Source organism: Cutaneotrichosporon oleaginosum, assembly GCF_008065305.1.
Source record: "Cutaneotrichosporon oleaginosum strain ATCC 20508 chromosome Unknown ATCC20508_contig05, whole genome shotgun sequence".
NCBI classification, from domain to species: Eukaryota; Fungi; Basidiomycota; class Tremellomycetes; order Trichosporonales; family Trichosporonaceae; genus Cutaneotrichosporon; species Cutaneotrichosporon oleaginosum.
In genome coordinates this window covers 109,623-131,665 of record NW_027072174.1, presented here as the reverse complement: position 1 = coordinate 131,665, position 22,043 = coordinate 109,623, and the positions used below count along the sequence as shown (strand labels likewise).

The 22,043-nt window shown below is 61.2% G+C and overlaps 7 protein-coding genes across 7 annotated transcripts; 6 read left to right on the top strand and 1 right to left on the bottom strand.

Annotated features, from left to right (window-relative positions):
- Nucleotides 1-1,513: 1,513 nt before the first annotated feature.
- On the top strand, nucleotides 1,514-2,835 carry COLE_05570 (uncharacterized protein; the record flags this gene model as incomplete). Its single annotated transcript, XM_018421460.2, has 5 exons — nucleotides 1,514-1,534; nucleotides 1,570-1,624; nucleotides 1,831-1,907; nucleotides 1,959-2,775; nucleotides 2,813-2,835. 5 exons carry the CDS (start codon nucleotides 1,514-1,516, stop codon nucleotides 2,833-2,835), a joined length of 993 nt encoding a protein of 330 aa, XP_018277460.1.
- A 789-nt stretch (nucleotides 2,836-3,624) lies between these two features.
- COLE_05569 (uncharacterized protein) lies at nucleotides 3,625-7,440 on the top strand (the record flags this gene model as incomplete). The annotated part of the gene is made up of 5 exons (XM_065626421.1): nucleotides 3,625-3,720; nucleotides 3,954-4,000; nucleotides 4,119-4,148; nucleotides 4,196-6,969; nucleotides 7,010-7,440. 5 exons carry the CDS (start codon nucleotides 3,625-3,627, stop codon nucleotides 7,438-7,440), a joined length of 3,378 nt encoding a protein of 1,125 aa, XP_065482232.1.
- Nucleotides 7,441-10,776: 3,336 nt separating this feature from the next.
- COLE_05568 (uncharacterized protein) lies at nucleotides 10,777-11,082 on the top strand (the record flags this gene model as incomplete). Its single annotated transcript, XM_018419460.2, has 1 exon — nucleotides 10,777-11,082. One exon carries the CDS (start codon nucleotides 10,777-10,779, stop codon nucleotides 11,080-11,082), a length of 306 nt encoding a protein of 101 aa, XP_018277458.1.
- Nucleotides 11,083-11,898: 816 nt separating this feature from the next.
- Nucleotides 11,899-12,657, top strand: COLE_05567 (uncharacterized protein; the record flags this gene model as incomplete). Its single annotated transcript, XM_018419459.2, has 1 exon — nucleotides 11,899-12,657. One exon carries the CDS (start codon nucleotides 11,899-11,901, stop codon nucleotides 12,655-12,657), a length of 759 nt encoding a protein of 252 aa, XP_018277457.1.
- A 1,123-nt stretch (nucleotides 12,658-13,780) lies between these two features.
- On the top strand, nucleotides 13,781-15,299 carry COLE_05566 (uncharacterized protein; the record flags this gene model as incomplete). The annotated part of the gene is made up of 3 exons (XM_065626420.1): nucleotides 13,781-13,924; nucleotides 14,039-14,439; nucleotides 14,489-15,299. The coding sequence occupies 3 exons, from the start codon at nucleotides 13,781-13,783 to the stop codon at nucleotides 15,297-15,299; spliced, it is 1,356 nt and encodes a 451-aa protein (XP_065482231.1).
- Nucleotides 15,300-15,524: 225 nt separating this feature from the next.
- On the bottom strand, nucleotides 15,525-17,359 carry COLE_05565 (uncharacterized protein; the record flags this gene model as incomplete). The annotated part of the gene is made up of 4 exons (XM_018426822.2): nucleotides 15,525-15,681; nucleotides 16,413-16,944; nucleotides 17,200-17,232; nucleotides 17,269-17,359. The coding sequence occupies 4 exons, from the start codon at nucleotides 17,357-17,359 to the stop codon at nucleotides 15,525-15,527; spliced, it is 813 nt and encodes a 270-aa protein (XP_018277455.2).
- Nucleotides 17,360-17,800: 441 nt separating this feature from the next.
- On the top strand, nucleotides 17,801-22,004 carry COLE_05564 (uncharacterized protein; the record flags this gene model as incomplete). Its single annotated transcript, XM_018426821.2, has 2 exons — nucleotides 17,801-20,616; nucleotides 20,651-22,004. 2 exons carry the CDS (start codon nucleotides 17,801-17,803, stop codon nucleotides 22,002-22,004), a joined length of 4,170 nt encoding a protein of 1,389 aa, XP_018277454.1.
- Between the last annotated feature and the right edge of the window lie 39 nt (nucleotides 22,005-22,043).

Here is a 22,043-nt window from a genome sequence, read left to right as displayed (position 1 = left end):
TCGTCCTCGCCTTCGCAAAGCGGCGCCGGTAGCGGTGGTGGTGGTGGCACGAATGTCGGCGCTATTGCGGGTGGAGTTGTCGGTGGCATTGTTGCCCTCGCGATCATTGCTGCGGCAATCTGGCTGTTCTGCCGCCGACGCAAGCGTAGCAGGTCCGACAATGGAGCAATGGTAAGCTCTTCGCGAAGACGGTCGGAGGAGACGCGGAATCGCTTGCTCGGTCGCCTAACACAACAGCGCACAAGCGGGCACGAACGTAGTGGCCGCCGCCCGCACTCGGGCTTTGAGATTGATGTCTTCGAAGGGCGCCACCCGGATGAGGCTAGATCCGAGGTCGACCACGGCGAGAACGACCCGCACATGACGCCGTACACTTACGACACCCCACCCACACGCGACAGCATGCTCTCGACGGAGAGCGGCGGGTCGCGCCCCGCCCCTCCGCTCGGACCAGGCACGGCGGCTGGCCGGCCCGGCCAGTTCGGCGAGAAGGAGATGCTGGCTCTCAGCCGTGCGGGGAGCACGGCGCCAGGTTCCACAACTATGAGCGAGACTAGCCGAGGCGGTCGCCGCTTCGAGGACCTCCAGACTGTCTCAGAGCTCGCGATTGACAGCGCCAACTCGGGCCGCCCAGTCGATCGCGAGGCCCTCCTGGCCTTCCTCGACCCCCCTCCCACTTATAATCAGTTTGACTTGCACGCCTCCAACCCCGACGAGCCGGGCGACCGGACTTCGCGCGCCTCGGGCTCCACAGACCCCCGACCTCTCTCCACAATCGAGCCTGGGCCATCCCGTCCGCGCCGCTCCGAGGAGCCTGAACGCCCCATTCGCCCCAGTGGACAGTAGACAATGACTGAGACCAGTAGACCGGATAATTAGTGTATACTACATGCATGGCCAACGCGACGAAAACGATTGACGAACGAAAACAAGAGGGGTGCTCGTGTGGACGCGTTTCAACCTTGCTGCCGGCTAAGGTTGGCGGGGATTCAGCACGAATGGCGACACAAGCTGCTGTGAGCAGTGGTGTGGCCCAGCTCCAGAGCCTGAGAGGTGTCCAATCGGCCGAGACGATGACCGAGACGATTGCAACAGGATGTTACAGTAGTAGGATACGAGATTGACATGTGATGCAGCGGAATGCCACACTGCCATTTGACGGCGTTTTGCAAATACTTCCGTCTCTGTAGTGAAGCCACCTCCCACCTCCGGCGGACTGCGCGTCGTTCTTCGGGTCCACTCTCGGCATATCATCAACAACATCAACCATATCCTCTGCCTCGCTGGCTCTCGGTCCGTCCACTCCACTCCCCTCGTCACACGCGCCAACAGCGCCACCCCCATTGCCCTCAGCCGTCTACACCACCGCCGCCGCCGTCCTTGCGCGCCGCCCTATCCCCCTCCTTCCCCCTCCATCTCCAGCTCTTGCCTCGACAAGAGAACGCTAAGCGTCTCCGCCACAATCCCCCGCCCCCGTCCCCGAACCCGCCCCGTCGACGAGCAACTCCTCACCATGTCGGGCGCACGGAGTATTGTGAGTCGAGGACGCTGAAAGGCAGCTGATTGCAGTCACGGGTGTATGCCGACGTAAACGAGAAGATGGGCCGGTCGTGGTGGGACTATGGTGCGTTGCTTCTGATCGACACGCCGCCAGTGATCGAGCGAGCTGGGCTGCAGGCGCTGCCAAGGCTCGACGGGCGGCGCGGGCGGGCTGGCCGGCCGTCAAGCAGTGCTTTCGCACTGCGGCTGTGCTCTTGGCGCCCGAGTCTATTCACCTTCCTTCACATTGGGAGCGGCCTCGAGCTCCTCTCGCACGCCCGCTGACTTCAGACAACCTCGTCGTAACATGGGGTGTCCAGGACGACTACGAAATTGTGCGCAAGGTCGGACGAGGAAAGTACTCGGAGGTGAGTGTCAACGCAGTCTAGCCTCGTACGAGCCCGACGTTAACCCCCAAGGTTTTCGAGTCGGTACACCTGCCCACGAACCAGAAGTGCATCGTCAAGGTGCTCAAGCCCGTCAAGAAGAAGAAGATCAAGCGCGAGATCAAGATTCTGCAGAACCTCGCTGAAGGACCTAACGTCATTGGCTTGTTGGATGTGGTCCGCGACAGCCAGTCCAAGACGCCATCGATCGTGTCCGAGTATGTCAACAACACCGAGTTCAAGACGCTGTACCCAAGGTTTACCGACTTTGATGTGCGCTACTACATTTTTGAGCTGCTCAAGGCGCTCGACTTCTGCCACTCAAAGGGCATCATGCACCGCGACGTCAAGCCGCACAATGTCATGATTGACCACGAGAAGAGGCAACTGCGCCTCATCGACTGGGGACTGGCCGAGTTCTACCACCCGGGTACCGAGTACAACGTGCGCGTTGCGTCGCGATACTTCAAGGGTCCCGAGCTGCTTGTCGACTTCCAGGAGTACGACTACTCGCTTGACATGTGGTCGCTCGGATGCATGTTCGCGTCCATGATCTTCAGAAAGGAGCCCTTCTTCCACGGCCACGACAATGCCGACCAGCTCGTCAAGATTACTCGGGTGTTGGGCACCGACGAGCTCTTCAACTACTTGGAACGTTACGACATTGACCTTGACGCACAGCTTGACGACCTCATCGCGCACCACCCGCGCAAGCCTTGGAACAAGTTTATCACGACGGAGAACCAGCGCTTCATCTCGAACGAGGCCATCGACTTCCTGGACAAGCTGCTGCGGTACGACCACCAGGAGCGCTTGACAGCAGAAGAGGCTCAGGAGCACCCGTATTTCCGTGCGTCCACTGGCCCGTTTTCATCACTGACATGCAGAGCCCGTAAAGCAGGCGTCATAGGGGATGTCGCGCCATTAGTAATGAACGTGGGTTGGTGTGTTAGTAGTTGGCCCGGGCACGCTGGCTACGCTGCTCATGGCCGCTATGCTCGAGGCCCCAGAGCCGCCGAGTTGCATCGTGTAGATATACCCTCATGCCGATCATCATTACAGATGATACTGTCTCCCGCCACTCCGAGTTTCTCTTCCGTGTTCCATAAAAGGTCGCCATGTTTCGCATGCACAATGACATGGCCATGATGGGTGGTCGTAGTCCGGCTGTGGCGTCTTATGCGAGGGCGAGGGCGAGTGTGAGTGAGAGTATGACGAGAGTGGCTCTGTCGAGAGTCGAGAGAGGTGACAGCGAGATCTAGCGAGATGGCGAGAGATATCTCGACTTGACACACGAGACAAGAGCTGGGAGGGAGAGCTTATCGAGTGGAGCGCGTGGAAGCGAGCAGCCCTCTCTTGGTGGTGCCTGATTTTGGGCGAGACTCTTGGAACCCTGGCGTCTGATACCCTCCCTGCACACCCTGTCACATCCATCCCACTCACTCACTCTACTCTCTCTCCAGTCCATTCTCATCCTCCAGTTCTCTCTTTCCATCCTCCCACTCACTCCTCAGCAGCTGCCAGCTCCGCTATCCCCTTTCCTCCTGTCGACAGCGCCTCCCCCCCTCCTGCTCGCCACCCCTCCACGCTTCTTGCCCAGCCCCTTATCGGCACTCCGGACCTTGCGGCACCCGGCACTGCCTTGAACAAGACCGCCTTTCAATTCGCCAGCTAGTCGGCCACCGCCACTTCTCCAGCAATGGCATACTCACATCTCGACTCTAGCGGCCAGCAGACCCAGGCTCTGCCGCGCAAGGGCGAGGACCAGGACCAGCACATCCTGCGCGAGTTCAAGGTGGGTGGCGGAAGCTGACGGGTCGAGCTGACACGCAGCGCAAGCTCACAGAGGGTACGTCCGCCGCGCTTCACCCCCCTGCCTCCGTCGTTCTCCACGCCCATCCGTGTGCGGCTCCGCGCTGAGCGCAATGGCGCGCGCCCACGTAGCAGCTGGTGGCAATTATCTTTGCCGGCCTCGGCTGTGCCGCTTGGCTCTCGGCAGAGCTCGGCTCCTCGCATTCCGCATGACGAAACACTGACGTTGCAGACGAAGGATACATCAACTACTTCTCCGAGCGGTGAGCATCAGCTGCGGGATTCATGTCATCCTCGGCACGCGCCTGCGGTATGCTAACTCATCCGCAGCCTTAGAATCGAGCAGGAATACATCCAGGCGTTGTCAAAGCTCCACGACAGGGCCAAGGGCGCTGATATCCTCCAGGACGAGTACGTCTGTGTGGCGACAGTGGGCTGGGAGCATGGCTGACCGTTAGTGCACCGCATCCACGTGCGCGCGTCACCTCGTCGGCACGCCGCGCATGGTTCGAGGTCCGCGACTATACACAGAGAGAGATCGAGACGCGCGAGGCCTTCACCAACGCGCTGCAAAAGGATGTGCTCAACCCCCTCGTTGCGCTGCGCGATACCCAGACACGCATCCAGAACCGTATCCGCGAGGACCTCAAGTCGGCGACAGGCGCATACGAAGAGTATGCTCACTCCAAGGTGCCCAAGATGCAGCGTTCGTACCGCGCAAAGACACAAGCCGTGGAAGACTTCCGCAAGCAGCAGCACGCGATAGAGATGCAGGCCAAGCTCTTGGCCGAGCAGGTTCCCAAAGATCTGCCGGAGACCAAGCCCCATCCTTACTCGTCACACGGACACTCGCCAAGCACCTCTTCGGTCAACAATGCAACCGGGAGCTGGGGTAGCGGACTGTCTGACGCGGGCGCGGGCACGCCGCCCGGAAACGCGCAGTCGCCCCAGACTTCGCAGCACCCGCAGCATCTTCCACACCCGCAGCAGGCGTACCCGCAGCCTCCTTATCAGCAGCAGCAGCAGCAGCAGCAGAGCGCTATTTCGGCGCCGTCTGACGCGCGCTCGTTTGAGCGGTCGCACGACCAGCGCACCCTCGGCCATGGCTTGTCAAACTCTATTTCGGGCCGCGCGCGTTCCGGATCGGGGTCATATGCCGCAACCATGCAGGCCGTCGACGCAAAGTCCAAGGAGGTGTTCAGCGACCTGGCGGCGCACTCGAAGAAGGGCTTCGCTGCAATCATGCAGCGCCTCGGTGGCGAGCGTGAAGGAGAAGGAGCACCCTCCATAGTCACGCCAGAGAGCACACTCGGAAGTGCAACGTCGAGCGTGAGACGAGGGTCGGTCCGGCACAACAACGGTGCCGTCAAAAGCGCCAAGATCAAGCGCGACGCCGAGGAGGCCGACAAGGCCTACCGCCACGGCGTATTCCATGTCGAGACGCTGCGCCTGCGCCGTGAGAAGCTGCAGCAGTCGGCCATTACGTCGTTGAGCCAGTTCAACGACGAGCTCAACGCGACGTTGTTGATCACGCTGCGCGCGTACGCACACGTCTCGCACGGCACGGCAGTGACGTTGGGCCAGTCGACCGATGTCGTTTTCCGCAGCCTCCGCGGCGTAGACGCCAACCGCGACAAGGCACTCTTCCACTCGCGCTTGCCTGTGGTCTCGCGCTACCCGCAGATCATGTACGAGAACTTCTACGTCGGCACCTGCAAGTCGCTTATCTTCGGCTTCCGTCTGACCGACTACGACTTTGCGCGCGGCGAGACCGGCAGCCACGGTCGCCCGCCGCTCATAGTCGAAAAGTGTATTGCGTGGGTCGATGCCATGGGCAACGATGCCGAAGGCATCTACCGCATGAGCGGGAGGCAGCAGACGGTGCGCCGACTTATCCAGGACATTGAGCGCAACGAGGAGACGTTCTACTTCACACAGGAGGATGATGTCTACTCCGTCGCCGTCGTGCTCAAGGCGTACCTCCGCGATCTGCCTGACCCGCTGTTCCCGCTCCCGCACGCCGAGCGAGTCAAGTGGTCCGAGTCGAGAGAGTCGCACTTCAACAACATGTTCTCGATGCTGCGCGGTCGGCTCCGCCGCCTCCCGACCATCCACCAGACAACGTTCCAGGCTGTCATCGAGCACCTCAACCGCATCTCAAACAACTCGGCCGAGAACAAGATGAACGCGGCTAACCTTGCCGTCGTGTTCAACTCTGTTCTCTTCGGGCAGGAACAAATGCCGAATGACGACGCTCTCAAGATGCATCTCCAGAAGGACACGGTGCTCGAAGACATTATCACCCACCCCGAACTCCTCTTCCCGCCGGAGGGCTTCTACGGAAACGACCCACAGTCACCCAGCAAGGCGAACAGCAATATGAGCTCGCAGACCCGTCTTGATTTGTATCCTGCGCCGACAGGTCACATGCCACACAGCCCGATGAGCGCCATGTCCGGACCGCCGACGGTCCACACCCCGCCTTTGCACGTCTACGCGACACAACACCCCATTGCTGCACAGCACGCGCGCGCTGGCAGCAGCGACGACCCAGGACTCACGCCTCGGACACCGCAAGTACCGATCTCATTCCAGCCGCCCTCACACACGTCCACGGGGCAGCACATCTCGCCCCAGCCACCACTCCCGCCGTCGCTCCCAGCCGGCGCGCAGATGCCGCACATGCCGCCGCACCCGGAAGGTGGCCTCGGGCAGCAGCTCGCAAGCCTTGATCTGAACTCGATGGGTCTCGAACAGGCGCTGAACGGCCAGGGCATCACCCCGGACGAGGAACTCGACCTGCTCTTCGATCCGGCCAAGATCCCTACTTCGTTGCGCGAGTCTCTCCCCGGCGAGTACCACGTGCGTCCGCTGGCATCGGACGACTTCCTTCGCGCACACTTTGCGCTTCTCTGCGTGCTGTCGCCCTCGCCCGCCCTCGCCCCGAGTGTGTACACCGCCCTCTTCCGCGCCCTCAAGACTTGCCACGACACATACTATATCGTGGTGCTCGTCGAGCGCGCGACTGACCAGGTCGTCGCGTCCGGCACCGTCATCAAGGAGCGCAAGTTCATCCGTGGCGGTGGCATCGCCGCGCACATCGAGGACATTGTCGTGGGGCCGACCGCGCAGGGCCGTGGGCTCGGGCAGAGGCTCGTCGTCGGCTTGCGCGACCTTGCCACCGAGCTTGGATGCTACAAAACCATCCTCGACTGCCAGGAGGCCAAAGTCCGTGAGTACACAACCCCATACCATGCCGCTGCTAATGCTAGCGTTTTACGAAAAGTGCGGGTTCACACTCCGCGGGCGCCAAATGGCATACTACGTGCCGACAGCGGAGGCGCCGCCGCGCCGCGAGTCGCTCGCCAAGCCGAGCCCCGGCCTCGCCTCGTCGCACCCCGCAACGCCGACGCGCCTCGCCCCGCCGCGCGAAGACAGCGACGACGACACGGCCTCGATCGCCGAAACGTACATGACCGGCACGACGGGCACGGACGAGACGTTCACAAACGTCTCGTACCGCTTTCCCACGACGCCGAGGGGGGGCACGCTCGGCCCCGGCGTCGCGAGCACCGCGCCGGAGATGGGGCTGAGCCCGTCCGTCGGCGGACCCGGCGACCAGCCCGTCGACCTCACCACGCCGACGGGGAGTGTCGGGAGCGCGGGCTCCGCGCGCGTGCAAGAGAGGGGGTCGTACTTTTAGGCTATGGGCACGGACAATAACGACACTACGATAGCGACATTCATGGATTGTTGACGATGGTCAGGAGGTGGAAAGATACCGCGGGGGGAAGGAGGAGTGGTGTGGTTCCCAGCGGTTCGATTGTATGGGCGTGCAGGGCGTGAGAGTCGGGGCTTGAGCGATAACACAGGCCGACGGGCGTGGTGGAGATCGTCGCTGGCGTGAGGCTAGATTCTGTTGGAGCTTTTTACTGTCGTTCTGAGGGAGACGACCGTCGCCTCCACCTCCCCTCACGACCGAGCTCAAAAGGCCAAACTCTCACCATGGTCACACCGACGAACGAGCGAAAACAGCACGGCAAGGATCTGCCATCAGCTCATGACGAGCAAGTATCCCAGACGCTCGGGGCGCGAGTCATTGGGAATCGCCTTGGCAACCTGTTCGTCTCGTCCTTTCGCGGTCGCGCGGGTGTACAATTGTTCGGGCATTGCATCACGATTGTCGACGCAGTGTCTCCCATACTGGTGTTTGCACACCACTGGCAGTGATGTTGCCACTCTTGCTCGCGACCACAAGGGCAGTGATCAGTTGTGCTCTATTCCGGACGCGACACTGGGAGTTGTCGGCATTGGCAGTGTCTCATGACGGCAGAACTTGTACTACCGCCACAAGGGGATAGCATGGAGCGGCAACTCTTGTTCGTAGCGATGCGTGTGAAGTCGCCCTTGGCTAAAAGCCACTGCCATGTCGACGAGGACGGCTTCCGTCGCCATTCTTTCCGTGTTGAGCGGTCCCCTGCCATTATTACAGCGTCAACTTCGGCGAAATGGCGGTGAGTGCGAGGTCCTCTGGCCATCCACTCTCAGTCTCGTGCAGAGCGAGCAATGCCCCAGTCTCGCGTCGCAGTTGCTGCCTCTCGTTTTGTGGAAACAAGTTGTCGTCCTAGTCTTTGGCAACGATATCGCCACACAATCACTCGGCGTCCCTCAGGCAAATTGTCACTGTGTCGACGGCAAGGCTCGCCGTCGTGTGATCTCGTGCAGAGCCTCCAACCGTATCCTGCGCATCACTCGCACTGATCTGCTCACCAGTGTCCTCGCAAACGTGATACTCTTCACAGTCTTCATCTCCTCCAACACAGAGTGTTGATGGCGAGGCGGAGAATCCGGCAGGTGGCGACTCGGGCCCGGCGCTGCCTGCTGCCAATGGCGACTCAGCCGCAACGCCTTCTGGTGTCAGTGGCAAGCAGCCCCCACCCCCCGTCAACGCAGTGACTGACCTGCCTTCCTCCAATGTCGAGGCATCACGCGGCAGAGAGCGGCAACCGCAGCAGGGCTTCAGGCGGGAGGCATGAATGTGGCGGTCGCTAAGCTGAGGATCCGAGGCGCAAATCCCTTTGTGGCGGTGCCATTCTGAAGCGATCTCATCAATCTCGATCAGGAAAGGAAAGGACCCGAAGAAGAACTCGAACTCCTGCCGGACGGGGGTGGGTCCGTGCGCATCCACATGCATCCATCAATTGGTCAGCATGCTCCGCAACCTCGGTCCACTCATGCGACCAAACGACTTCAGCGACGTCTATTTCCGTGTGGGAACATACCACATGTCAGGTCCGAGACTATGGCGCGAATGTGCGCAAGTTGGACTGGTGGGCCCGTCCCTGGCACCGTAGTTCGCTGCCACATCCACCCCAGTTTACCAGTTTCGTTCTCACCACATCCGAACGTGTTCCGCTGTTCCAGACTTCAGACAGGTCGCTGGGCCAGGTTTTGAGAGGGCAAAGCAGGATTATGGCAAGATCCCCCCACTCACCCCACAGCACAGTCCCCTCTTCCCCTCGGGGCCCTCGCCCGCTGACTACCCAGTGTTGAGTACGGTGCCAGAAACTCCTGCAGGCATTCCTCATGCCACGAGTCTCTCCGACGCATCCCCGCCCACGTCCCCGCGTCGCTCCGAGAAATGCCTCGCCTTGTCAAGTAATGCCTCTTGCTGTCTGCTGTCGATCAGCATTGTCTGTGCAACAATAATCTACGACCGGATCTCGAGATCCACAGACCTGTCGCCACGATCCGTCGTCGTCGGAGGCACCCATGCGGGTTCGGGTTCGGAGACAAAGCGTGTCTGTGCGATGCTTCTCACTTATGGCGGTCTCGGGACAACAAAGGTATCTATAGTCTAAGAACTTGCACAACAAAGTCCATGGCAAGGTACACCGAGACGAGACAAAGTCGCGTGAACGGTGCGACTCGGTCCGCTTGTCGGGCTTGGCGCAGGATGCTTTTCGGGCGCAATTTCGGGCGCAATCGAAATTGAATCCTACGCGCTTTCGAGGCGGCTCGTGGCGGGTGGCGTTTGCCTGTGAGGACCTCAGGTGGCGATCGAGTTATTGGTGAAGAAGTGAATGGGCGACTGCGATTGGACAAGAGGCCGCGTAGGGATGTTGACGTGAAGATAGGCTGGAATTCAGCCTCGTGTGCTCAGCATGCACGGGGCAAGCGGCGAAGATCCATACCCCAGTCCAAGCTGGGTACATGTAGGAGGCTGCTTCGGAGCTTCACGACATGCATGAGCAACGATTGAAGGTGATTTGAAGACGGATCACACGTTGTCTCGGTGTTGAGCCACGCATTCTGAGCGCCATCAACTCAGCCGGAGCGCTGGAATCGGACAATTGTAAGGCACGGCGATCATGCATACGTACACGACTATTTACTCTTTCGGCCCAGGCACGCAATGTTCATTCAGACAGCCACCGATACAAACAAAAGCCGGGTTCCGGGAGGCATGCAGCACGTGTGGGGGCTCCGAGAACGACATTGTCCTCGCCGCGCTCGCCTTGCGCGCCGTTCTCGCCGTGCACAGCTGCGAGCGGTGATGCACACTCTCTCCATTGTACTCTAATTCGTCGAGGTCAGCACGGGCAGCCAAGCGTGGGGGAGATCAGACGAGGCATGGAGATCACTGACGTGCTGTGTCGCTTGGATTGCGACCGTCGCAGAAGCCCCCACCTGATTGAGTGCGATGCCAGTTCAGCATTCGCGTAAGACGACGCGGCGGGCGACCCATCGACTGAGCCATGAAAGGTTGAGATACACGGGCCCTTGCCCGTATCGAGGCCTACATCCGGGCGCCATCCGGCCATCGTCATCGGCTCCCCGTCCAGGTCGCTAGGATTTTGTCTGAATTGAAGCAGCACGCCGGTAGCCTTGGCCCAACCTGCCGAGGGCCTGTATTCTCGCAGCGGCGGTGTGGCGTGGCCGACACTTGAGCACCTGCCGGGTTTGCGGTGTTCGGGCTTGACTGGGTCGCCGGACTCTCCATCCCCCACGCTGCACAGGCCACTTAGTAATCACCGAGATGCTCAGGAAGGAGAAGTGGCAGCGGCCCCCTCGTGCCCCTCAGCCTCATCGTTGCCCTCGCCCGTGCGCAAAATATCGGCGTCGGCTGATCGGCATGACCTGTCTCTCGGCAGCGTCACGCCACGCGCCCGGACTGTACGCCGTACGGGCGGTGGTGAGTACCAGCGATCTGTGCGTTGGTGCCACGAGTCTGCAATCCGTCGAGAAGCAACTTGTGCCAGCCATGCCAGCCACCGATCTTCGCGCGATCTCCATCGGAGAGCTCACGGCGGGCGGGCGTCCCGGAGGCTCTAAGCGCCCGTGATGCTCCTATGCCGCACATGGGACAGCTCGGACCGACATGGTACATGGGTACCCACGACAGACAGAGGAAGAGAAGTGGAAGAGATGGCACACCAACACACGCCCCTTGTGCCGTGTCGCACGACGCAGATTGCACTTTACATTGTGTGAATATCCGTTCTGCAGCTCACGGATCACACAGGCGCTGAATGAAAAAGATTGTCCGCAAAGAAGTGACGCGAGAGCGCTGGAAACCTCGAAGGGTAGGGCCGCGTGAGACTTTTGGGTCGAATGAATTGAAACACTCAATGTCAGCGGCGTCGGTTGCACCCTCGTCAACCCTAATTTAACCCTAAACAACCCTACAGTCTTCAACCATGTCCTGGCAATCATCCTTGGTTCCACCCCCCAAACCCAAAAAATGTCAGCCGCTACAGGAACAGGCGTGAACATGCCATGCCGTTCTCTTCTTGGGAATGTCAAGATACATGTACCAGGAAAGCGGAGTGGGGGACAGCAGGGCACTTGGGTGGGGCGTCGCATTGCATGTGCTATCTGTGTGGCAGAGGCGGGCGGGGGCGGGCTGGTGCAGGCGGTGATCTACTACCCCACTCACCCCCCTCGAGGTATTGTTGTCGTTGTTGTTGCCGCAGCATGCCCCCCTCAGCCCCGCCGTTCCGCCGACGTCCATCCCCCACTCCCCTCCCCAAAGTTGTCGGCCGCGGATGGATAGGGCGATCTCACAGATCATCTCAATGTCACTAGATTATTCTTCGAAGCGATGGGACGCCAAGTTCCATCTCTCGTGTGCGCAAGAGACTAAACCTAAACGAGTACTATGCCGCATGCCGCAGTTGATCGGAAAATGAAGAGCCAGCATGTGGTGCGATGGCACACACTCTTGCAGGGTACACTTGTCGATGGTATGCCACACGAAGCCGCGGACAGTAGGGCGTCACCTGACGGCCCTCAACCGACGTCAATAGCGTCACCGAAACATGCGCTTCTGCTGCCCATGCGCCCCCCCGACATGAGGCTGGGTCCAGGCTGCAGGCGACCGGGTGGCAGATATGCCAACTCCCAGCCTGCAGGCGGTGAAGGGATGGCGGCCGGGGCGTGTGGGCGGCATGGGTGGCGTCGAGGCACTGCGTTCCCAAGGGCCAGATCTCGCGTTCCAGTTGCCAGTTGCCAGGCGCCTAGGGCTTCGGGACCCCGCTGTCAATGCTCTTCAGCCTTTTGCTGCATTTTGCTCACAGGAGTTAGGGCCTCAGGTCCCATCTTGTCAAAACGCCGCCTCATCCAGCACTCTCTCTCTCCCTGCGGCACAGCGGCCCGCCTTGGGTACGCACGCACCTCCCCGCCTCACGTCCCCATTCCGAGTACATTTCTGCGCAGAGGCTTTCATGGCGCGAAGCAGCAGCTCCAAGGCGGCAGGCGGGTGGGCGCCACGGACGCGCCGCACATCGTTCGTGCTCGATTCGATGCCGTGGTGAGTGATCGGGTCTTGCCAAGAAGAGCTCGAGCGCCGGCGCGCGCGCCGGTCTTGTGTGCTTCTCGGCGCGCCGGCGCATTGACGGCCAAGGAGGGCACTTGCTAGAACGAAGGCGCTCGAGCAGGCAAGGCCGCCTGGCGGCCGGGCCGGCGGGCCAGTAGATGTGCGCCCGGCAAGGGGGGCGGAGTGGTCCGCTGCTGCGATGGGGCTAAATTGGGGGCTAGGTGCGAGCAATTGGCTCATGCAACGAGTGTAGGGTGTATCCTTGTGATGAAACGCCTCCACCGCAATTCTGTTGTTATCCAGAAACAGATGGATAGATGTGCGAGATGCAGCCCGGAGGCGGCGGGGGGGGGGGGGGGGGGGGGGGGGGCACGAGCGCTGCGCGTCATGTAACCCGCTGCGACGTCAGCAGGCCCTCGGTCTCCACTCAAGGGGTGGGTGGCTCAGCCTACAGGCCTTGAGAGTCTAGGCAATCCTTCTTGGGCAGGTTGGTAAGCAGCGCCCGAGCGGTGGTGGCGACGGATCTCCTGGGTCATACCTGGTGGTGTGGATTGACGCACGCGCCACAACCACCACCCTAGTCGGTTGATCGGGCGAAAAGCGCCAACCGCCACAAACCCTGGCGACGCCGCAAGCCATGCCCCTCCCCTCCCCATGCCCTCCCCAGTCCCCAGGTGCTGGCCCCCCCGTCCCCACGCCCTTCGGGAAACGAGAATGCTGCAGCGAGACGCACACCGTGCTATCGTCTGCAGGAGCAGGACAAGCACGTGAAACCGGGTCTCATAGTGTCACCTGAGGGCGTCGAGCGCGTTCATAAGTGCATCCAAGTTGCCCGAGGGCATCTCATCACCCCTCCCAGACCTGCAGACACGACATAGACATACCGCCGGCTGGCCGGCGTATCCCCCCTCCTCGACATCGACTCGTCTACTCTGCTCCACGTCGATCCCATCACCATCTGTCCCCATTACGACACTCCGTGACGCCTTCGGGTGACTGTAAACCACCTCGGCCCCACATATACACGGTGCCACGCCCATCATTTACGCACAATAGCACGCCGCACATTCGGTGTCTAGGTTAATACAGAGTTGCAGTCAGTCACCTGCTACCCGCCACACTCGCAACCCAACGCAGCCTCAACACCTGCTCGCTGCCGCCATCTTCCCACCACCACCACCACCAGACCCACACCCACCCTCCCTCATCCACCACACCTTGCACGATGCGTTCGACAACCATCGGCCTTGAACTTGCAGGCCTCGTCCTCGAAGACGGGCGGCTCGAGCTCAAGTCCATCCTGGGTGTCGGTGCGTACGGCGTCGTCTACCTCGCGCGTGACTGGAGTTCGCCCTGTCCTTGTCCCAAGGCCTGTCCGTGCCGCTCGTCCGTTGCCGGCGGCCCAAGCGCTCTCATCCACCACCATCAACCCCACCCTTTCCAGACATGCCCGTGCGAAGCCGGAGGTGCCGTCGCCCACCTGCGTGCAGTCAAATGCCTGTCGCGCACGGGTCTCGACGAACGCCAACGTACCTTCCAAAGGCGAGAGATCGCGCTTCACAACATTGCGAGCAACCACCCAAATGTCGCCACCGTGTATAGAGTATTCGACGAGGGAGACTACACCTTCATCGTCATGGACTACTACCCCGGAGGAGATCTGTTTGCCATGATTGCCGACCGCGGGAGATACATTGGCGACGATGAGCTCGTCCGCTCCGTGTTCCTGCAGATCATTGATGCCGTCGGCCACTGCCACGACATGGGCATCTACCACCGCGACCTCAAGCCAGAGAATATCCTGTGCTCTGCCGACGGGACAAAGGTAGTTCTCGCCGACTTTGGTCTCGCAACAACCGAGGCTTACAGCCGCGACTTTGGATGGTGAGTGCCAACGCAAAAATACCGTAGGAAATAGGCTGACATGTTTCAGCGGGTCAACATTCTATCTCTCGCCCGAGTGCCAGGGCGGACTCTTCGAGCCCGTCGACAGCTACTCGACGATTCAGGCAGACCTCTGGTCCCTCGGCATCATCCTCGTCAACCTGGCGTGCGTCCGCAATCCGTGGAAGCAAGCCACCCTCGAAGACGACACGTTCCGCGCCTATGTCGACGACCCTTCGATCCTTGCAAGAATTCTCCCCCTCTCCGCCTCCACTGCCGACATCTGTGCCGGTCTCTTCGCCCGCAACCCGGCGGACCGCATCTCCCTGCGCCAGCTGCGCCAGATGGTCATCAACGCTCCCTCCTTCTCCGCTCCCCCACCCATGCCCGTTCCCCCGCCCATTCCGGCGCGCGCCATGCCAGCCAAGCCAGCGCGGCCGCCACCATCCATTGCCTCCTCCCATGCCTCCTCGTACCTCTCCCACTGGTCGTCGTCGTGCATGTCCGAATATGTGCAGACGCCATCGCCCGACATGTCCGACATGTACGGCTACCTCATCGCACCACCACCCAGTCCCTACTCGCCCCACTTCCAGCACTACGCTGCTCCATCGACATTCATCGCTCACCAGCCGGCGACACCAGCCGGAACTCCCGGCCTTGTCGGGCCCGAGGCTTTCGGCTTTGGGCGTGCGCCCAGCTCGGCGAGCTCGTCAGGAAGCCTTCCACCAACTCCCCAGCTCAGCCCCATGCCTTTGCCACAGATGCCCAGCCACCTCCACAGCCACACCCGCAAACATCAGGGTGTGGGCGTCGAGTCGATGGCCTACTTCACCAACCACAAGGCCGCTTATGCCTAGAATCATAATCGCACCGACCTGTACGACTCGCTGTCAACATTGCCTCACTTACAGTGTATCATTAGACCTAGCCATTTCCTTGTTGATGCATTCTAGTCAGCATTTTCGCAAATTCGGCAGAAGTCAGGGGTACATGTTGATGTGCGCTGGCAAGTGGGCACTCGATACATACACACGAGTTGTGTTTGCTTCACCGTGTCAGCCTGTTGCACCGTTAGAAGGCCCTCAAGGCGTGTCGACCGGGTTCCACGAGCATGCGCCCTTGGCGCCCTCGTCGAGGCTGTCCAGCGCCGCCATGTCCTCTGCATCAAGCTCAAAGTCGAACACATCCATGTTCGACTTGATGCGCGACGGCGTCACACTCTTGGGCAGTGGAACGTATCTGGCGTGAGCTCGTCGCGCTTGTGATGCCGCGGAAAGTTGACCCCGTGTGCCACGCAGTCTCCGATCTCCGAGCATCGCGGGCGCGCAGGCGGCACCAGCCACGCGCCTTGGAATGGAAGCATCAGTCCGCTCGCGAGCAGGCGCGCGCCACCGGCAGCTCATGACGTGTGTCTTGGCCGGCGCGGCCGAAGTCACGCGGACGGAGCTGAGCGCGCCAAGCAGCGCCCTCGAGCCCGCGAGTTGTCAGTGCGCAGGCACGAGAGCGTGCGCATTCATTTCATTTCGGGGCAGGCGCCGCAGAGAATGGAAGAATGGTGGGCTTGAGCACCTGGCGCATTCCGCGGATGCGCGGTCGACGATGCGCCGGACCGCAGCGTGCTTCCTCGATCCCGTGTCAAAGCACTGCGCATAGCAATGCACTGAAGAGCTGCAATATTGCAACTGAGCGCTGGTGCCTGCGCCTGCGCTTGCGCCTATGCCGCTCATGCGCAGTCCCAACCGACCTCCACGGATCCGGGCGGGATACGGATGCCGCCCGTACTCGGTGGCGACTGCAAGCGTGAACCTCGACGAGCACTCGAAGCAAGATGTGTCAGCCAGCACCCCACCACCCCCCACCTTCCCCCGCGTTCCCCACAGACCATCCCCCACTTCCCCTCATCGCCCCACCTCTCACTTCAACGCGCGATGTGTAGCCCGGCCTGCACATGACGAGCGCACCATACTCACCCCTTCTGCAGACTCCAGCGGATGAGCACCTGTGGCACCTCCTTGCCGTGTTTCTCAGCGATTTTCACCACGGTGGGATCACCAAGGCGATTCGGATCGGCGCGCACAATGGGACAATAAGCCTGCACAACAATCCCCTTGTCCTGGCAGTACTTGACAATGTCGCGTTGCTGGCACCACGGGTGCAGCTCGATCTGGTTGATGGCGGGAAGCGGCTCGGGGAGCGCACGGAGATGCTTGACGCCGAAGTTGGACACGCCGATGTCGCGTGCCCATCCCTCCTTCTGAGCTCGTGCCAAGGCCTTCCAGTGCACGGCCCGGGCCTCTTCGTTGGGACGCGGCGCATGGATGAGCAGTAGGTCAAGGTACCCGTCGGGCGGCTTGGGTGTGCTGGGAGTGAAGCGACGCGTAGACTTGACTAGATGGTCGTACACCTCGTCCTCTGTGGGCACGCTGTGCCCCGGCATGAACTTGGTCGTGATAAAGACCTGGGAACGTGGTACGCCCGAGTCGGCGATGCCCGCGCCAACCACTGTTGTCAGCAAGAGAATGGGTGATGGAGAAAGAGGCCACGGCCTGAGAACACTGATGGTGGCGACGGGCGGACTAATAGGAGGGCATCTTGGCCTCCGGCGCCGAGATTAACTATGTGGGGGTGCGGCGACTGCAAGATGGCACCTGCGGGTAGTCACTGGGTCGCACACACGTTGGCCATCGGGCGCAGTCGCAATTCCCCTGCGAAGCATGGTTTTGGCTTTATCGGGCCAAGTTACCGAGGGTCACTCACATGTCTCATTGTGATAAGCCTGCGCGCTGTCGACTGGTGTTAGCAGCGCTGACAATCAAGCATGCTCACTGTGGCGATATCCGGCCTGGAGAGCGGTCTTGACGGCGTTCTTGCAATCGTCGCCACGTGCCTGGTATACGCCAAATCCGAGCACGGGCATGGCTGCGCCAGAGCGTAGACGAACGGTGCTCTCTAGCGAGAGGCGAGTTGCATTACCGAGGGCTGGGATTAGCATGCAATGAAGTGGTACACACCTTTGTCCATGGTGCTTGAGAGAGTGTGTGAACGAGAAATGAGCGGCGACGGAGCAGGAGAATGTCTGCCTCATGTTGTTGCGAGTCGTTCGAGGGTCGACGGCTGTCGAGTCATCTGATGTCATTGCCCGTGGGGAGAGGTGGAGGCTGAGAAATGCTTCCGCTATTGACGTAACAGTCCTCTGAATACAATCGATCGTAATCGATTCCACGTGCCTCTCATGCCGCGGAGATGCGGTGACGGAGTGGCCACCCAATGCACCTTCCTCCACTCCCCACATCTCCATCTCATCTCGACGGCCCCCCCAACATCACTGACTCACCTCCTCGACCATGCTTTTGCCTGCATGAGCGCCAGGAATCACGTCTCAAGCGCACCACGCACTCCCGCCTCGTCGGTGCGTCGACCGCCCTCCGCCTTGCGGGGTGCGCCAGGCTCGCGCGGCCGCGTCGCCGCTGCCAAGGCACATGTCTCCGTGTCTCTGGTGTTTGCGCACGGCGATGCCGTCCAGGCAGACGGCAGTGCGAGCGAGGAGGCTCTGTCCCGCCAACTCGACCGGGACACTGCAGGGGAACGCATCAGCTTGCGCTCACGCCGCTCAAGCGTAGCAACACTCGCGTCCATGCGCTCAGGTTACTCATCATATCCCCTCTCGGCCGCCCTTCCAGAGGAGGAAGAGGCCGGACCTTCGACCTTGCGCTCCCCACATCCTCATCTTGACCCCACATCTTCCGCATCGCTACCGCCCGACGCCGACGTCGACGCCGACTCACCACCACCTACACCTCGCATGCGTCGACGCCGCGCCAGCTCCCGTCGCTCTGTCCCACAAGACTTCCTCGTCCCCTCTACCTCCGGGAGAAGAGACACCACTCCAGAGCGGCGAAACAGCGCGTGCGCCATGGATGAACCCGCTCCAACGACCCCGCGCCTTAACCCCAAACAGAGTGGGGCGTGGCTCCGCTGGAACTCGCCTGCGCCTTCGTTCCCAAGAAAGGACAAGGGCAAGGCGCGTGCCGACTCACCCGGCACGGCCACCGCCGCACGCGCCGATCACGACGATGTGCGGCAAAGTGGTCGTGCGGATCGCATGCAGCCCGTGCCTGCGCCTCCGGCCACAGCCGCGGCACACGAACAGCAAGATGAGGCCACCGTGTCGACTCTCATCCCATCACAACCACTCACTTCCTCTCCAACATCCACTTTCCCACTCAACACAGCTGAGGACGACCTCAAAGCCGAGCCCGAGCCCGAGCCCGAGCCAGAGCCCGGAACTCCAGACCCCACTACCCCCATCATGCGTCCAGCGGACCCTCCGACAAAGACCACTCCTGCCGGGTGGCGCGCGTACTTCTGGGGTGGAGGTGGCGAGTCTTCCACGGCGGCTCATCATCTCGTGCCGCCGCCCATTCTTCCGAATGACATGACCGACCCCGCCGTCGCAGCTGCGGAATTGGCGCTTGCCAGGATAGAATCAAGAGCCAGCGCCCGCACAAATGGCAGCATGAATGGAAGCGTGAAGAGGCGCAAGAGAGTAGGGTCTCTTCACACAGTCTCGGCCGTTGCGACGCCCTCTCCATCAGCTCCGCCATCTCCACGGACATCGACCAGCATTGATCGCCGCAGCGCGGATAAGCTTGGGAAGCAGAACTCCAAGATCGTGTCCAAGACACCGGCGCCAGTTCCGTCCAAGGCTTGCGCAAACTCGCCCAAGGATAAGGACACTCATTGTGAGGCAAAACCGGAGCCCACGTCCGTCGAACAGCCGGTCACCAAGTCCACAGCGGCCATACTCGCAGCACCACCCCCCGTCGAGGGCAGCCTCCTTCCTCCAGCTGAGATAACGTCTGAGCGCTCTTCGTCGGAAGCTCAACGCCCGAGATCCAGGTCGAGATCGCCCTCGACGGCTGCTGCGCCCGCGCAAGGGTGGGGCTCATATCTCACTTCATGGGTCTATCCCACCACCACCCAGCCGGCCTCCACTCGTGCAGCGCCTCCTCCCGCGGAGACCACAACGGAACCACCAGCTCCTGTCACTGGTGAACAGGTGGAGCCATCCACTATTGTCCAGCTGTCCAATCCTGCAGAAGATCAGAAGCCGGCCGCAGAGAATCCGTCGCCAACAACAAATGTCCCTGCTCCCACGAATGGACCTGAGATTGAGCTTCCTCCCGATGAGCCGCAGCCTACGTCATCTTCCGCGCAACAGCAAAAGTACGCTTCTTCGGCGGCTTCGACGTCCGGCTGGCTGAGCTACCTCGCGTTTCGGGCAACACAGAAGACCATTACGGCCTCCACTAAGACCTTGGATGGTGAGGAGGTCATGGACATGGAGAACGACCCAGACTTTCCCCAGGCAGAAGAGCCTAAGGTCATCGAGGCTGCCCAGGCGCGCGAGGGGAGCAACTCCAAGGCTACCGGCGCGAATGTTTCGCGACAGGCCAGTCTCTCCCAGGCCTCGAAAGGAGGGCCACCGGTAAAGGCAACCGGCGCCAATCTCTCGAGGCAAACCAGCGCCTCGCAGCCTGCAGCTGCGGACAAGCTCGCTGGATCACAAAGCAAGGCAACAGGAGTGGTGGCAAGAGGCAAGACCACGGAGTTCCGACCTGAAGAGCGGCGCGACTCCATCAGCACTGCATCTGTCCAGCCTCAGCCGACACAGAAACTTGCTCATAAGCGATCGCAAAATCTCTCTACTAACCGGAGTCGTCGCCTCTCCAACGCTTCCTCCACGCGTACGGCGGTTAGCGCGTCGCAACCACCACCGTCTCCGAGAGTCGCTCAGGCTAATGGTCAAGCGCAAGCGATCAAAGGCGCATCAGACTTGCCTGGGACCCCCAAGCCAGCCCCGAAGCAGCAGAACTTCATTATCCCGACGTTCGATATAACCTTTGATCGTCCGCCGCGATCCCTTCTACCCCGCAATCCCGAACCCCCTGGAGCCGCTGGGCTCGCTCTGCGTGCTTTCAATTACGTGTACAGCACACAGCCAGTCGATCCACCACATGAGAAGCGAGGGAAGAAGGCTGGACGGGACATAGGAGCTAATCTTCCCCGCCGCATCGGGCTCGGCGGCGGCAGCCCCGATGACGGCTGGCGTGATGTCGAACGCGTTGTTGTCATCGGCGTGCATGGGTGGTTCCCAGCAAAGATGTTGACTTCGTGAGTGCTCCCCCACAGCGATAACTGACCGTAGCGTCATCGGCGAGCCAACAGGCACCTCGACTAAGTTTGCCAACATGATGGGCGAGGCAGTACGCAAGTTCTTCAAGGAGAAGGACGTCGACGAGAACGATATCAGGCTCACGCTCATTCCGCTGGAAGGTGAAGGGACGATCGAGCACCGCGTCGACAAGCTGTACAAGCAGTATCTGTCGAACCCTGCCTGGATCAACGATCTTCGCCGCGCCGACGCCATTCTCTTCGCGGCGCACTCGCAGGGGTGTATCGTCACGACGCACCTCATTTCCCGCATGATTGCGCAAGGTCACATCCGCACTGCCACCAACCGCGAGGCAACCGCCAGATGCGAGTGGGCCTTTGGCCCCATCGGCATCATGCCGAACGAAGACTCGAAGAAGGGTCGGCAGCTCGCTGCTCGGATGAGCGGGCGTGAGGGCGGCCGGCAGAAGGTGGCCATGTTGGCCATGTGCGGCGTCCACCTCGGCCCGTTCTACTCGATATCGACGTCGAGCGTCATCCAGCCCTACCTGCAGTGGTTTGAGAATGCAGCCGCGCGCGAGCTCTTCGAGTTCCAGGATACGACTTCGGCCGTATCCGTCGCGTACCAGCGCGCGCTTGCAATGGTGGTTGAGAATGAGGTCAAGGTACTCCTGCTCTCGTCGCTTAACGACCAGGTCGTGCCAATCTACGGGGCGTCCTTCGCTACGGCTTCACACCCGCTTCTCTTGCGCGCACTGTACGTTGACGGCGCATCCTACTCTGCCTCGGATTTTATGACCAACCTGCTCTGCTTTGCGTTCATGCTCCGCAACGCAGGGATCGACGACCAGCGCCTCATAGAGCATCTGTCCGAGGCAACGGCTGGCTCGCTCACCGGCGTCGGACACAGCACGCCGTACGAGGAGCTGGGGTGCTACTCTATGGCCGTGCAGTATCTCTTCCACGCGGGCCCTGCTGCGCAGCCCATGCCGCCGCTTGAAGTCGAGCCCTTTGCAGCCCGCGACTCGCGCAACGACTTTGAGCTGCCATGGATTATGCGCGCGCTCGTAGACTCACCCGAGGTCAAAGACCTGTTTCCCGACGAGTTGCGCACGCTGCGCGACAACATCACCGCCTGGAAACCCACCACCAAGGCGCTCAAAGAGATCAAGAAGCGCCTGGAGCCCATGGCGGGCCGCCAGCGGTTGTCCCCGCTCTCGCAGCTGGCTACGAGCGGAAGCTCGACGAGCCTTGCGAGCGACGCCGCCGCGCCCGGGGTGCAGCCTGGCACGGCGCATGCCAAGAGCCATGCGAACGCCAACGCCAACAGTGTGAGGAAGCAGCCTGCGCCCGCGCCCAAGGCCGTCATGACCATGGTCGGTAGATAGTAGATGAAGTGTACATCCCTTCCAATACCCCCTTACATC